This window comes from Symphalangus syndactylus, chromosome 2 (genome assembly GCF_028878055.3).
Source record: "Symphalangus syndactylus isolate Jambi chromosome 2, NHGRI_mSymSyn1-v2.1_pri, whole genome shotgun sequence".
NCBI lineage: Eukaryota > Metazoa > Chordata > Mammalia > Primates > Hylobatidae > Symphalangus > Symphalangus syndactylus.
The window spans coordinates 11,313,856-11,331,001 of NC_072424.2; the positions used below are offsets into that span (position 1 = coordinate 11,313,856).

The window sequence follows — 17,146 nt, forward strand, 5'->3', positions numbered from 1 at the left end:
TGAAGAAGACCTTCGTTAAATCAACACTCAAGAAAAATCAAGCACAATTCATCGACAATTTACTGACAATTGTTATTCATGGACGGTTGACACTTATTGACAGCTGTTAATTTGATGAAGATACTGATGATGGTAGTGCTGGTGATGGAGTATGTCTCTGTGTGTGTCTTGGCATTGAATGGTTAGGAGCATCAGTAACCCACCTAATAAGACCCAGATATAAAATTTTCGGAGGATTTTACTTGCTGTGGTACAAAGCTTATTCACTGGAGGAGGAAACCCTGAAGCAGGGTCCCTGGTCATCACCTCTATCATCAGCCTTTCCTTAAGCCCCCTAGAGTCCCCAAGTCTTGGAAGACACCTGGTGAGTGGGCGATTCAGTTTCCAGTGAGAAACTGAAATATGGACAGTCAGGAATAATAGCTCAATGGAGAGTCATGTGCTTTGAGTCCCAGATCATGGTGAGAACTGACTTTCTTTTATGAAAGTAAGAAATGGCTTCTGACTCAGAGAGAGGTCTACATGGAGGGGCTGCAGAAAGCCACCCACTTCTTGGTTTGATGTGTTTTTTTCTAGAGAAGAACACTCCCACCTAAATGAAGTCAACATTTTCTTTCAATATCAGCCTTAGCAATAAGGGTACACTCTGGTTCATTTTATAAGATTAAGCCAAGAAAGAAGATTAAAATTCGCATCCCAGAAGGCACAAAGGACCAAACCATGCACAGAGTGTGTTCCGAATCCAGCCAGTAACTTAACAGGGACAGCCCAATTCTGGGATCCATGAAAGCACAGGAGAACTGAAAACAACACCAAGAATGAGGACAACAGAAAATGAATGGAGCAGCCAAATGTCCAGGCACAAATGGAATCGAATAAATCCATGCTTCTCAGTCAGAATGTCACTCAACAGACTTCACATTTGCCCCCAATAAATGAGGAAGTGTGTGGAATTATGCAGAGGTTTTAAGCTTTCAATAAAACTGCTTGACAAGGGTAAAATATTAATTCAATCTGTCCAAATAGAAAGAAAATGATTACTAAAAAGGGCAGGGAGATAACATAGGGAAATATAAAGTGTTCTGCAGGATAAATGAGTTGAAGAATCATTAAAATTCTTATTACTTTGAGTAGGATTTGAAGAAATGCTGTCAAAGAACGCAAAGTTCAGAATAAGATAAAACCATTACTCTCAGATTTAAAGAAAACTTGAATTCTTTTCCTTGCAATCATCACAACAGAGCGAAGCGATTGCCTCCCCAGGACAGACAATCACATATCTTAAAGGCTACAATCTATGCTGATTACCCTAGGACTTTGGTGTATACCTAAATTACAAACTATGAGCTTCTGTCTTCATTTCTCAATGATCTGTTACCTGCACTACATGTCAATTACCCTTCTCTTGTAAGGGCTAAATCTTCCTGTCTTGTAATACAGCAGTTTTAATTGGTTGCAACCTCCACTCCTTTTGTCAAGAGGAGGCAATTCAGAGGGTCAATGTCTTCAGAAAATAAATAATAGGACAAGTGAATAATTCTTGGGGTTCCACTCACCATGCTGTGTGAAGAGGTCACTGTGGACGATTTCGATCAAGCAGTAGAGTTTCTGGATGGTCAGCAACCCCATGGGAACATTGAGGATGAATTCAGTAAACATTTTGCTATGAGGAAAAACACAAGGGAAATAATTTTGAGACACACAGCAAAAGGATCCAACGCCGTTACAATACTGAGACATAAGGTCATCACATGGTCATTAATGTCACCAGCATGTTCAACACAGCCCCTCATGTGCTATGGGGTCAATAACTCATTCCAAGAAATGATGTTTTGAAAGTGTTCGTTTTCACTTCACAACCACTAACATGCCTATAATCCAAAAGACAGACAATAACAAGTGTTGGTAAAGATATAATGAAATGAGAACAGTCACACCAAGCTGGTGGGAAGGTAACACAGCACAGCCACTTTGGAAAACAGGCATTTCCTCAAAATGTTAAACATAGTCACCATCCACTTCCAGGCATATACCACCTCCCCAAGAAAAAATGAAAACATATATCCACAAGACAATTTGTCCATGAATCCAAGTGGCATTGTTCATTATACTGAAAAAGTAAAAACAATCCAGAAGTCCATCAACTGATGAATGGATGAACAAAATGCAGTATATCCACACAATTCATTTCCAAAAAGAAGGAGGCATTGATGCTAAAACGTGGAGAAACCTTGAAAACGTTATGCTAAGCAGAAGAAGCCAGTACAGAGGCCACATGTTGTATGATTCCAGCTCTATAAAATGCCCAGAAAACACAAATGTGTAGAGAGAGAAAATAGATTCGAGGTTACCTGGGACTGGCTAGGAAGGAAAAATGACCAGAAACGGACACCAGGATCTTGCTGGGGTTATAAAAATGTTCTAAAATTGGACTCTGGTGATCACTGCACATCTTCGTAAACATACTAAAAACTACCGAATTGAACCGAATATAACCAAATTATAAAGGTGACTTTATAATTTGTAAATAATATCTCAATGAAGCAATTTTTTAAAAATATACTTTTACAAAAGGCTAACAGACCTATGAAGAAATTTTAGAAGAAGAGCTCTTGTTAGCAACTATATAAACACAAATTAAAATGGGCAGATACGGTTTCACCAGTCATACTGGCAAGTTTCTATAAAATGGTAATTCCCACTACCAGCAATATTTTGGGAAAACAGACACCAACATATACTGGTAGAATGTTGGTTTTACCTTCTGGAGGGGGGCAACTAGATAAAATCTACTGTAAATCCTTTAAGAAAATACAATACCAAGTAATGCCATTTCTCTTTTTATCCTAATGATACAAAATAGGAGCAGAAACTACAATTAAGCTACAGGAAATTTTATCCTAGCATTGTATCATATACTTATTTAAAAAAAAAACTTGAATACAACTCAACAGCCATCAGGTAGCACAGTAGCTAGAGGCCTGTGCTCAAAAAGCCCGGGTTGGCCTTGAACCACTGCCATTTACCAGCTGAATTATCATGGACAAGTTATTGAGGATAAAATTAGGCTAACAATAGAACCTATGTCATACCATTGTTGTAAAGATTAATGGACTAATACAAGTGCTTTGTGCAAAGCCTATTTTACATGGTGAAAGCACATAATAGATGCTGCGTCTATTGTTGCTGCTTAAAGATGGGCCAGCATGGGACAGAATCGACATGAAAGTTATTAACAATGATGATGCAGAAGATGCCTTTGTGGCATGGGAGAGGAAGAGAAGATGCCCTCGTGGCATAGGAGAGGAAGATGTATTAAGTGCAGGAGCTGATCACAAAGAATGGTGACTTTTTTTTTTTTTTTTTGAGAGAGTCTTGCCCTGTCACCCACGCTGGAGTGCAATGCCACGATCCAGGCTCACTGCAACTTCTGCCTCTGGGTTCAAACAATTCTCCTGCCTCAGCCTCCCGAGTAGCTGGGATTATAGGCACCCGCCATCATGCCCAGCTAATTTTTTGTATCTTTAGTGGAGATGGAGTTTCACCATGCTGGCCAGGTTGGTCTCGAATTCCTGACCTCATGATCTGTCCCCCTCGGCCTCCCAAAGTGCTGGCATTACAGGCGTGAGTCACCATGCCTAACCAAAAAATGGTGATTTTTTTAAGTGTGTGTGTACGTATGTATGTAAGGGATCCGGCACTTTCTGATTGTTTTGGGTAGTGGACTTAAGTTTGAATTACCCTGTTCTGTCATCTCTTCTGTTTATTAAAACATGAACCAATTTTCTAAATAGAAACAAATATATATGTGATTTTCAATGTCATTTTAAAAAATCAGTGTAACAGGCATTAAGGAGGAACACAGGGATGCACAAATCACAGAGAGGCCAGCAGCAGCCTGCATTGGCCCTGGCCAAGCAGGTCTTCCCAGGATCTCCGAGCACACAGCTCAACCACACCCTGTGAGGGTCGATGACACCCTCCATCGGTGAGGGGCCGATTTGTGTGTACAATGAGGACAGGCCCGGCTCAAGCACAAACTGAGGGCATCGACAATACCCCTCCGCGGGTGAGGAGCTGATCTGTGTGCACCACGAGACAGGCCTGGAGTGTGGCTACAGCCCACACCAGCTGTAGCTTTCTCCGCTTCCTCTCAGTTTTTCAAGACCTGAGCTGCTAAAATATGAGAGAGCCCTGGAAGCACCTGCGCGGGGAGCGGGGGTTGTTAAAACCAAATGACCAGGCCCCACTGTGCAGTTTCTAATTCAGAAGGTCTGGGGAGGAAGCCAAAGTTCGGCTTTCTCTAACAAGTTCCCAAGGGCTGCCGGAGCTGCCATTTCGGGGCCTACTCTTGGAGAAGCACGTGCCAAGGAGAGGACTCTACAGCGTGCCAGGTGGGCAGACACCGCCCGTGAGCCCATGTTTTTCTCCTTTTCTCATGCAGAGCCTGCTAAGCTTATGACCAGCACTGTTAGTGCCCCGGGAGCAGAAAATACATGTTTCCCTGCAGGACACTAAATCCTAGGGAACATCAGATTCACAATGATTTGTAGGGGACAGCGCCTTCCAGAGAGCCTCTCGTCCTTCAATTCCAGGGCACGAGTGACCTATGGTAGACAAAAAGTACAGGAAGGATGACCATTTTTTATTCAGTTTCACCACTCAGTGGACAGATGGCCCTTTACTAATATTTAGGAGGGCTTCATTGGCCGGTAAAAAAATGGTGTCTTCACCCACAGGTAGTTTATTGTGTCAAATCAAAACCAAAACAAATAGTTGAGGATTGTGCTATTGAATGTCTGGGGTTTAAACGACTGTGCATCCCTGGGGTCGGAGCCGTGAAGCACGTCTGTAATCCCAGTGCTTTGAAGGCAGAGGCGGGAGGGGTGCTTGAGGCCAAGAGTTTGAAGCTGCAGTGAGCTATGATTGCACCACTGCACTACAGCCTGGGCAACAGAGTGAGACCCCTATCTCTTAAAAAATTAATTAAAAAGGCTGTGTATCCCATTTGCTCACAATGGCAGTGATACCAACAGAATGCAGTGATACCAACAGATTAGGAAATAAACTGCACACCTGCCCACTGAGAGGTGGCAAGTTAGGGAGAGAAAAGGAAGGATTTGGTGTCCAATCTTACTCCTTGGTCTGAAAGCCCAGTGACCAGCTTTCTCAAAGTTTGTTTGTGAGGTTTTCTAAAAATTATTTTCTTAGTAACTTCTGAGTCTTCTGCTTGAGGCTCAGGGCCCCTCCCAAAGAGGAGCTGCCTCTGTAACAGAAGCAGAAGCCAGCACAGGAATATGAAAGCTCCTATGTCGGGATTTTTAGGTGCTGAAAACAAAAGCAAAACCAACAACCACATATTCAAACTCAAACCTCAAAGTATGCAAAATGCCAAATGGACATTATGTACCAATGAGACTGTAAACAGTCTTCTTAAAAAAATACTGTGATAGTTGACTGGTGAAACCTTTTCCATATAATGTCATGATTATCAAAGAGTCACAGACACCACCAGCAACACATGTTCCAGCATGATCCAGGGCACTGACATATGGAGACATGAGGCAGATCCCTGAGCATCCCATAAACTAAGTGCACAGAGAAGAAGGTCACACACGGCATGTGACAAGCGTTCGCCCGGGCTGCATACTGACCTGAGCTCTTTGGGATCAAACACCAATTTCACATCGTTGACGATCGTTGGTAAGTATTTCAGTGCTGCCCCCTGCAAATCAAGAAATAAGAAGGCTGAGCAGCAGGCAGGTGAGGGAGTGTTCATACCAATTTGTAATCCTTACAAGAAGAACCGCAGAAATACTGAGAAGAGAAAGATCACTTCCAGATGAGGGGCTGACAGCTGACACGATGAAAATAGAGCAAAGAACAAAAGTCATCAGGCGCAGTAGCTCACACCTGTAATCCCAGCACTTTGGGAGGCTGAGGCAGGCAGATCGCTTCAGCTCAGGAGTTCGAGACCAGCCTGGGCAACACAGTGAAATTCCACCTTTACAAAAATATACAAAAAAAATTAGCCAGGCATTGGTGGCTTGCACCTGTATTCCCAGCTATTCAGGAGGCTGAGGCAGGAGGATCACTTGAGCCCAGGAAGTAAAGGTTGCAGTGAGCCGTGATCACAGCATGGCAATCCAGCCCCAGCAACAGAGCAAGATCCTGTCTCAAAAAAGAAAATGAATCTCTAACCTACAAAGAATGCTCAAAGAATGCTAACTTCTTACAGGTTGTCTTGACACATAATAAAATTATTATTAACAGAAGCCAACACTTACCAGCTGTGGCCTAAGTGCCTATACTGTGTGCTAAGCATGCATGTGATTTTCTCCTTTTACCCCTACAGAGCTCTGTGAGGTTAAAGCAAAATGAAGACCTGTCCCCCTCAGAATAATCCTCTTCCATTAAATTCACTTCAACTCTTCTACATTCAATGATTAAAGTCAACTGTCTTTGTTTCATTCCCAAAATGTTTTCCTGTGTATCTGCATATATTTTAATTATGAATCATTTTGTTCCTTAGTAATGTATCTTCTAGAAAACAAACACCCTCAAAAAACAGAGTAATGATATTGATAGATCCTGTCATGCTACACACTGTGCTAGGACCCTTGTATATTTGATCTTTAGTTCTTACAGACCTCCTATATTAGTCCATTTTCATCCTACTATGAAGAAATACCTGAGACTGGGTAATTTATAAAGGAAAGAGGTTTAATAGACTCACAGTTTCACATGGCTGGGAAAGCCTCATAATCACGGTGGAAGGTGAAGGAGGAGCAAAAGCACATGTTACATGGCAGCAGGCAACAAAGTTTGTGCAAGGGAATTGCGTCTCATAAAACCATCAGATCTCAGGAGCCTTATTCACCATCATGAGAACAGCACAGGAAAAACCTGCACTCATGATTCAATTACCTCCCACAGGGCCCCTCCCACAACACATGGAGATTATCAGAGCTACAATTCAAGATGAGATTTGGGTGGGGACACAGCCAAACCATATCACCTCCTATTAGAAGGTAGCTGAGTAGGAAGGAGGAAAAAACCGACAATGGAGACATTAATTACTTTGTCCCTGTTCACAAAGCTAGTACAGAACTAAGCTAGAATTAAATTCAGTCAGGGGAAAGTCAGAGCCTGAGTCCCTTTGCTCTCTTCTGTTGGGAAAAGTTGCTAGATTTTAAGTGATCTGACTCTGGCTCTGCCACCTTCTCCCTGTGTCTTTAAGTAAGAGGGGAAAATAACATTCACGCCAGATACTTCAAGGAATCATATTAAAGCTCAAAATCAAATTGGAAAATGAATAGGGTAACACTTTGAACGCTGGAAAATACGACGCAATTACAGAAACAATTTTTACAATTGTTCTCCAAAAGCAAGTAGGCAGAAACTCACTTTAAAAGTATTCCCCTGAACATATACAGACGGTTGATGGATTTGTAACAAAGGTACACAGTACCATGGGCAAATAAATAAACTTCATGCCCTACTCTCTCACACTGTACAAAACTCAACTTTAAATAGATCACAGATCTTAAATGTAGAACTTCAAAAACTGTAAAACTTTTGGAAGAAAATACGTGTGAGTTTGGGCTAAGCAAAGATTTCTTAGATATGATACAAATAGCACAATGTGTAAAAGAAAAAATTGATAAATTGGACTTCATCAAAATAAAGAATTTCTGCTCTTTGAAAGGTACTACTGAGATAACAAAAGAGGAACTACACAAGGAGAAAATGACTGGAGATCATATATCTGCTAAAGATTAGTACCCAGAATACATAAAGAACCCTTAAAACTCAATAATGAGAAAACAATCTTCTCCTCCCTGCAAAATGGGCAAAAGAGATGAAGAGACAATGCTCCAAAGAAGATAGATGGATGGCAAATAAGTACTTGAAAAGATGCTCAGCACCATGACTCAACAGGCAAATGCAACTTAAAATGACAATAAGATACAAGCAACATCTATAAGAATCATGAAAACAAAACAGAATTCCTACAACGTGCTCTTTGTGTAACACTGCTAGTCTGAATGCAAAAATAGTTCAGCAACTTTAGAAGAGAGTTCAGCAGTTTCTCATAGGAAAACACTCATAATACGTAGCACCCAGCCATGTACTCCTGGCTACCTCCTCAAAGGAAGTGAAAACCTACATTCACAAAAACTGAAGGCATCCTCATAAGGTTAACAAGAACTCTGGACAGCAATACAGTGATAACTAAGCACGGAACAGGCTGCACTTCGGCACACTTCCTCGTAATCCAAAGTCACGCAGCACTAGATACTGGTCATCTGCATCCCCAGCGTTCCTGCAGATAGGATTTCTGACATTAGAATCCTAAGTCTTTTGTTTAAGAATTGCTTAAGGTGTTTCTCAGATCCTGAATTCCAGGGAAACTGCTGGTGCCAACTGGTTTGAAAACCCCCCAGACAGGAAAGGAATCAGCAATACAATGCAGTTTCTTCATCTCCCTGTCCCTTCACCCCACGCTCTTCAACCCACTTAGGCCTGCTCCAAAAACCCTCAACAATACCTAGCCCCAAACTCCTCCAGCGACAGTCTGAGGCTTCCTCCTTCTCCTGTTTTGGTAGTCCTACGATTAAAACTCTTTCTCTGCTGCAACCCAGAGTCGCAGCACATTGACTTGGCATGTACATGGGACAGCAAACCTATGACGGTTACAAAACCCTTACGTGGACGTCTCTAGCAGCTGTATTTGTAATCTCCAAACACCAGAAACAACCCAAATGTCCCTTCAAGAGGGGAATTCATACAACGGAACTCGACGTAGCAACAAGAAGCACCAACCACTGTTACCTAGAACACAGATGCACCTGAACGACACGGTGATAAATAAGACATATGCAAGAGGCTGCATCCCGTGTGACTCAATTTTCATAGCATTCTGGAAAAGGCAAAACTATGGAAATGGAGGGCATGGTCAGAGGCTCGTGGGGAAGGGGGCGGGGGAATGCGGGGGGCTCAGGGGCCCTCCCGTGGGACGACTGCATTATGCCTTTGTCAAAACTGGCAGAGCTGTACATTAAAAAAGAGTAAATTTTATTGTATGTAAATTATACCTTTTTTTTTTTTTGAGACTGAGTTGCACTCTTTCGCCCGGGCTGGAGTGCAGTGGCACAATCTCGGCTCACTGCAACCTCCACCCCCCGGGTTCACATGATTCTTCTGCCTCAGTCTCCTGAATAGCTGGGACTACAGACGCCCGCCACCACACCTGGATAACTTTTGTATTTTTAGTAGAGACAGGGTTTCACCACGTTGGCCAGGCTGGTCAACACCCAAACCAAACCCAAACACCCAAACCAAACTCCTGACCTCAAGTGATTCGCCCACCTCGGCCTCCCAAAGTGCTGGGATTACAGGTGTGAGCCACTGTGTCCAGCCTATACCATAATTTTTTAAGTGACTAAGAATATATTACCTGGGTATATTTCCATAGCTATCTGGGATGGGAAATGCCTGAAAGAATGGCGGGCTGCTATCTCAACTCTGGTGTGCAGGTCAAGTCATTTCAAGTGAGTTCAAGTTGCCTCATCTATAACGTGAGTATTCTGCACCTGCCAGACAAGTTTCAAGGTGCTGGGCTCTATGGACACATTACATCCCCATGGCAACCTGATGAAGGAGGCCTATTACTATCCCCTTTCACGGAGGAGACAGTGGAGACACACGAAAGTGAAGTCTTTGGCCCAGACCGGCACTGCTGGGATTTGGGGTTGGTCTGTGCAGCTCCAAAGCTAATTTTGCAAAACTGCCACACTTCAATCTCACCAAAAATAGAGTAGAGGATAAAGCAACTTTTGCCCCATAAATCTCCACTCCAGAATGATCCATGCTATTGTTCACCTCAGCGTTCACCCTGTCCTTCAATGCCCACCAGATCGCAACCGTCTGCTTTGGGATGCAACTTTTCAAAAGAGCACTAAATAGTAAAAATTTCATTCTGATTTCAAATGTTCTAGTTCCACAACCTCAGTGTTGCTTTGAAAAAAAAAAGAAACATTTATTGTGACATTTAATAGCCAGTGTTCGCACAGGCTGATTGCTCAGTCTCCCGGTCTCTCATTTCGCTTACGAATGCCTAGAGAGTGAGGCACGAATTGGCTTCATGCATTTTATACTGTGCCCAGCAAAGCATCAACCGCCTGTAGCAAGTTTATAAATATCACTTCACCAGGATGAATCGGCCACAAACAAGACAGGCCTTTATGGCCCACCTGCCGCTGGCTCCCCTTGGGCCGCCGGACGCTGCATGAATCGGGACCGGCAGAGCGCCAAGAAGAGCGAGGGCTCCCAAAGCCTTCCCTGCCAGGGTCATCCTGAGCTCCCAGCATCAAAAATGTCATGATGGCACCCCCTGAGAAGGGGTCGTGCCCCCCTGAGGCAGTGACACGGAATGTCAGTGATCCCAAAATGATGATTTAACCCAGAATTCTGCTTAACCAACCAAGATGATTTTGTGTCTTTCGGTAAATGAGGTTTAGCAAGAACTGGGAGGAACCCGCATCTGCTATCAGTCCTGGGTGACAGAACAAAAGACAGGACAGAGAGAACAGAATTCAGAAGAAACATGAGGAGAGGCACGTCTTACACTGTGGGTCCACCTGTTCTCCCAAAGGGCCAGGCTTCCTCTCCTTCTCCACTCTCCCCCATGGCTGACTCAGTCTTTCTTTGCTCTCCTCAAGCCTGGTCCCCAACCCTCCCGTCTCATGTCACCACCTCCTTCAGAGAAAAACAAAAGCCACCACAAGAAAGGAACTCGCTAAGCTTCCAACCACCCAAACCAAACACGAGACTCCAGCTCCCAGCCTCTGCCCCTGCCTTGGGTTTTCGGGGCACCCGCCTGCCCTGTGGGGCTCCAACCTCTTCCCCTGCTGTCTGCTCAAGGCCCTCCTGCCCTTTGTCCTTCTCTCTCTCTCCTCAGAGCCTTCAGTTCTTACCCCTCTGGCTCCTGCTTTCTATAATGAAGCCCACGCCAGCCTCTCATCCAGAAAAGTAGCCCCAGGCCCTGCGAGCCTCTGCTCCATCGGACAATACCCCACACTGTGGGCCGGGCCCCGTGTCCACTTCCCACATGACCCCACCTCACTCCCACTGCAGCCTGACTGGTCCGCACCACAGCTCTGTTCCTGCCGAGGCCACGATGACTTCAGGCTGTTCTCAAGTGGCCTTTCTGATGACACTTTGGCCACCTCACCACTGGGGCACTCGTGGCCCTCACTCCCAGGGTGGCCGCCTGCCTCTCCACCCTCCTTCCAGCTCCCTGCACAGGGCCCTGCTCCCCCAGCCCCTTGCCTGTGGGTTTCTCAGTGTCCCTCCACATATCCCCCAAGGGACCTCACCTCCTACCACGCCAATGATTCCCAATTCTGATCCATCTCCAGGGCTCCCCTTCCTCCTGAGCCCAATACCCACACCCCACACCCACCGGGGTCCACCCGGGCTGACCCTAGACATTGCAAACTTCCCCTGCCTTGGTGGAAGCCACCGCTGCCTCACCTTCCCTAGGGATTCCAGTGCCAGGCGCTGCACCACCAAGCCCCAGCTGCACGCCACAGGACTGGGCATCACACTGGGTGTTCTCTCTTCCTCACAGCCCCCTTCCAGGCAGTCACAGAGCCCTCAGTTCAGGCTTTTAACTCCCCCCAGGACAAACAGCACCTCAGCCGCATGGCTACTGCCTCCCATTGGCTTTGCTGCCACAGCCTCCTACCCGCCCTCCTTGCCTCCACGCTGACCCTTCGAGGGCACTCCACACTGGGCAGCCAGAGCAGCCTTCTGAAAATGCAAATGGAATTTAGATACTAGGGCAATATCCCCCGCTCACGGGACACAGGGAACCTACCCCACACACCCATGGAGGGCCATGGGCTCTGGCCCCACCGCCCCAGACTCACCCTTGGTACCTGCAGGACTCTCTCCCACCAAGCCAAGCCTCTTCCAGTTTCCCGGGTGGGCCAGGCACCTCTGCCAGCTGAGAGGCTTGAGCACATGCTATTCCCTCTTCTGGAGTCACTGCTCTGCCGCCCCACCCAAGTCCACCCCAAACACACAGTTAGACTCTGGTACCCTTCAGTCCTTAGCTTGGACATCATTTCCTCCAGAACACACAGGTGCCAGGTTAGGAATGCGATATGGTTTGGATGTGTGTCCTCTCCATCTCTCATGCTGAAACGTGATCCCCAGTGTTGGAGGTGGGGACAGTGGGAGGTGTCTGGGTCGGGGGGGAGGGTTTCTGACGAATGGCTTGGTACCTTCCCCACAGTAACCAGTGGGTCCCCGCTCTATTAGTTCACGTGGGGGCTGGTGGTTTAAGACAGTGGCACCTCCCTGCTCTCTCTCTCGTTCCCTCTCTTGCCATGTGACACGCCTGCTCCCGCTTCACCTTCTGTCATGAGCAGAAGTGTGCATCCTGCAGAACCAGGGGCCAAAATAAATCTCTTTTCTCTGTAAGTTACCCAGACTTGGGTATTCTTTATACCAATGCAAAATAGATTAATACAGCATCTAGAGACATTCCTATTTGGACTGCAACGGAAGGTCAATTTGTCCGTATTCCCCATAGACAATAAGCTCCTCACAGGTAAGGACAGAGCCTACTTCAGTCTGCTTTGTCTCCTTCTGTCCTCACAGAGGACACTGGGCAGTCAACCCTCCATGACTCCCAAACTGACTGCAAACTTCATATATAGTCATGACCTCTTTATTTTCAAGAAGCATTCCTCTCTCTGCGTTCAGCCACAGAAATCACCTCCTTAACTAAGGGAAAAAATTGTCTTCCCCATCCAGTTTGATTAGCCAGACAAAGACAAGATGCAAAGGGAACTCAGATTCCTTCCTACCACAGGCTCCAGCTTTCCTTGGCAGGAGGGTTCCATTATCCACTATTGTAAGAGCCACGCCTAGCTTGATTCATTTCTAATATTGGGTATTTGTCCAGAATTTGAAGTGTTTTGGATTCTGCTTGTGCTTGCAGGAAAAACCTTCAGTTTCCTCTGTGGAGTTTGGCTGCTTCACTAAATTCAGGTCTCTTTCAAGTGGAAACAGCTCCTGCCTCAATAGCTTGTCAAGACACAGAGCACCCGACAGACGAAGCAGGGGACACCTGCCCTGTGGATAGATAGTGCTGGGTAGAATCTTATCTGCCGAAAGGCACCTCCAAAATTAAAAATCTATGAATGCATGTGGGGGACCTTAACCAGCACCATCAAAGGAAGGCAGCGCCATGGTGGATGAGGTCAGGGCTCTGGGGTGCTGTCTGGGCTCCTCCACCACTTGCTGTGTGAATTTGGGAAGGTAGCATTTCCTATCAGGGCTTCTCATGGGCAAAACAGTGGTGATCAACAGGGCCTGCCTCAAGGGGCTGTGGGAGAATGGAACGATGTGTTGTGCATGTGATATGCTCGGCTCACTGCTCCTGCTCAACAGACATTGGCCAAGGCTACCACCAGCAGTGGCGGCAGGACAGCATGTGGACCCATGCACGTGTTGACACGGAAAACCTCCTCAGCGTGCATATCTCTCAAACCTGAATCTTCATTCAGTGCAAACTTCCATTTGTAAAGTGCCATCTACATTGTGGCAAATATTGAGTAGAATCAAATAACAAAAAAGATCAGGGTGATAGAAATTGAGGACATTGAAGATTTTTCCTGTTTCTGTTTGCCTTTTGTTATTTTTGTAAATCAGTGAAGATCTTTATTTAAATAAAACTGTGCTCAGAATGTGCTAAGCTGTTTTGAATTGTGGGTGAGAGGCCAGGATGCCAGTCCCTCAGCAGGTATCTGCTCCACGGTGCCTCCCAGGCACTGGCAAAGTTCCCTGCAGCAGAGCGGGTTAATCACTAATCAGTTCACTGGGCGTGAGGGACGAAAGTGGGAAGGAGGACAAAGTCCGTGGGATGTCCCCAAAAGACAGAGCTGAGTTTGGAGTGAGTCCCACTTATGTTCCCGAACCCCAGAGGTATGAACCATGGACCATGAAACTGCATGAATGCACCATTATGGCCTGGCCCAGCCAAGAACAGAGAAGAGTACTCTATACACAATTTAGATGAAGTCACTGATTTTAGCTTTCTTTACTCTTCGCCTGTTCGTTAAGTTATAAGTGAACTTACTAAATAAATGTTTGCTATTTAAGCAAGTAATTTCTTCAGATTTTATTTTAAACTTAGGTACATTAACTTAATGGCAGTTTAAGTCCTGGCTTATGTTATTCTATCAACTTGGTAAAGCTTTTGTCTGTCTACCAGAGGGGGGACGGTCTGATTCTACCTGCATTTAGTCCTCGGACCAATCAACACGTGTGCAGGACCCACTGACACACCAAGAACACATATCTGGGTCCCATGCACACTCAGGCATGAGAGAGGCTTAAGGAGAAACTGAAATTACCACCAAATGCATAAGGGCTCCCAACCATTCATTGAGCACTGATGGAAAGCCAGCAAGCCACAGAAAGATAACACAAACAAAATTAGAGAGAATCACAGCCAGTGGTAAAACTATTTCTATTTATATTAAGACAGGCAGGCTGCTGAGTGTCCCTCTTAAGATTCGGTTCACCCCTTAATATCCAGGCAATCAGGAACTCATCGTATTCAGCAATCACAACTCTTGGGAGGGAAAGTGAGATCAAAACTGAACCAAAAGGACAACAACACACTGAAACCAAAGTTTAGAGGGAAAAGAAGAAACAGGAAAGGGCGGAAGATGCTAAAAGTTTTCTAATTGCTGAAATACTTCAGGTTAAAGAAATAAAATTATTATTTTTTCTCCTTTCTGAGACAAGAGTCTCACTCTGTTGCCCAGGCTAGAGTGTAATGGCACGATCTTGGCTCACTGCAACCTCTGCCTCCCAGGTTCAAGCAATTCTCCTGTCTCAGCCTCCTGAGTAGCTAGAATTACAGGTGTGCGCCACCATGCCTGGCTAATTTTTGTATTTTTAGTAGAGACGGGGTTTCACCATATTGGCCAGGCTGGTCCTGAACTCCTGACCTCATGATCCGCCTGTCTTGGCCTCCCAAAGTGCTGGGATTACAGGCGTGAGCCACCATGCCCGGCCCAGAAATAAATTTTATACTCGTCTCTAAGCAAATGTAATTGTCCCAGATCTCATGAGAATGCCAACTTAATCCAAACTGAAAAATAAAACAATAAATCCACTTTCCATCTAGTATCAGCTTAAGGTTGTTAAGTGTCTCTCTGGCTAAAAATATTACTGATGATGATGATTAATAGACACTATTTTAGAATAAAGTTCAGGCTACATTATTCAGTATAATTATTTTAATTAAATCCATTAGCATATCTTTATATAAGATTAGAAGAGCTATGGGTGATACAAAATAAGTTTTTCTTGAATAATGTATGAAGCAATTATTAATTTACATATTTCTCAAGAAAACGCATATTAAAATGATTCCACTTGGAGGTTTTGAGCTAAAATATATATGGTCCACAAATCCTCCTTTTAGACTTCAGTGTTCTGTCTTTGGAAGATTTGGGGAAGAGCCAAACAGCCTCCAGAAAAACAGATAAACTTGATAGGGGAAAATGCACCAAGACCAGTTCTGCCAATTGGTGCCCCTGGACCCACTCTGGGGACTTGATAAACAGGACAGATGGCTGGACGTGATGGTCTGAAGAAAGGAAATCCACAGCACTCTGAAGACATTCAAGGAGGCATCTCTACGGTGTCTGTGACAGCAGTCCAGAACAAAAAGAAAGACGATGGCAACAATTGCTTCAATTCTTTATAGATTATTAAATCAGGACTGCCTACATCTTATGTATTTTAAATCCAAAAATACTTTTTGTAATCAATTCTATTTGTAATCAGCTTCCTTAAAGCTGATTCTGGTTTGTCAGATAGCATTCCCCATCTCCACCACCAATGCTTTGGTTCACTCAATCCCAAATGTCAATTTAGCGCCTGAGGGACATTGCTCCTACAAGTATCTGCATGTTTCTCTAGCACAAATCCCAAACTGAAAAAAGTACAAACTTCCTGAGATTCTTCAATGAATCCAGTTCAAGTTCCTACACAAATCAATTTGTTATGCCTTCCTTGAAGCGTATCGACGATGAGGAACACGTATCCTGGGTTTCTCAGGGAGAGGGATATTGATATTGTCTTCGCTGTGCAGGACTGCTCTCGGCATCTCTGGATCCTGTCCATTAATTGCTCCTACACACACACACACACACACACACACACAGCTTCCTGGCCCATGTGGTTGTGTCACAGAGAGGTGCCTGGCACGCAAAATTCCTCGGCCCTTGGGTCAACCCAGCAAGACCTGGGCCCCGGCTCCTCTCTGGCCACAAGTAGCTGTGCCATGCAGCAATGACCGTTTTCTCTGCCTGCAGCCTTGGCTAAGTAAATCCCCTGCACTTCTCTCCCATATCCTTTCTCTAACAGTAGTCAGAATCACTGTTCAAATAAGCAACCGAGGCCTGCACCTGACTCATCCTTATTTCCCCAAAGCTAGGCACACAGGAGAACAGAAGAAAATGTGGTCAACAATGGAATAATCTATAAAAGAACAGGAAGGGTCAGAGTAGAAGCCACCAGGACTCAGGGCATCAGGATAGGGCTACAGTGATGCCTTGCAGATGACTAGCTAGGCAGCAGAAACCACGTAGCAAAAAGCACGAGGCAAGTAAAAGAGAAAGGACTCAGCCAACCTCAGCACAGACAGCAAGAACACCCTCTTCTGCACTCTGCTCTGCAGCCAGGGTGCTCTCCTTAACCTCCCACAATCCACTTGCCAGGAATTAAGTCATACTAAATAGGAGCATTACCGTAATCTAGGCAAGAACAAATCTGAATTAAATTACTGAAGTATTCTTTTTGTTTTTTCACTTGATACCGGCACAGTCATCTAGCTAAAGTGGCTCATGGAGAGGGCAGCGATCCCTGGAAGAGGCCTCCATAGCCTCCAAATCGGTGAAAATTGGTCACCTGTCTAGACAGCTTCCAGGAGGCAAAGCATGACTTCCAAATGATGGAGACTTTCTGAAAAACACTTAAAATTCAGAAGTCGACAGACAGGAAAATGGTCCAGTTCCACAGCATCTTAAGGGTCTGAACTGCAGCAAAATAG

At 45.0% G+C, this 17,146-nt stretch overlaps 1 protein-coding gene across 10 annotated transcripts in view; it reads right to left on the reverse strand.

Moving 5' to 3' along the window:
• The window catches only part of DOCK1 (dedicator of cytokinesis 1), a 556,524-nt gene that overhangs the window by 347,920 nt on the left and 191,458 nt on the right, over positions 1-17,146 (reverse strand). For all 10 annotated transcript variants that reach the window (XM_055245699.2, XM_055245682.2, XM_055245663.2 and 7 more), the window contains 2 exons: positions 5,655-5,725; positions 1,557-1,663 (listed from right to left, as the gene is read on the reverse strand). In XM_055245699.2, the coding sequence (XP_055101674.2) occupies positions 1,557-1,663; positions 5,655-5,725 (178 nt within the window). The remainder of the gene's footprint in view (positions 1-1,556; positions 1,664-5,654; positions 5,726-17,146) is intronic.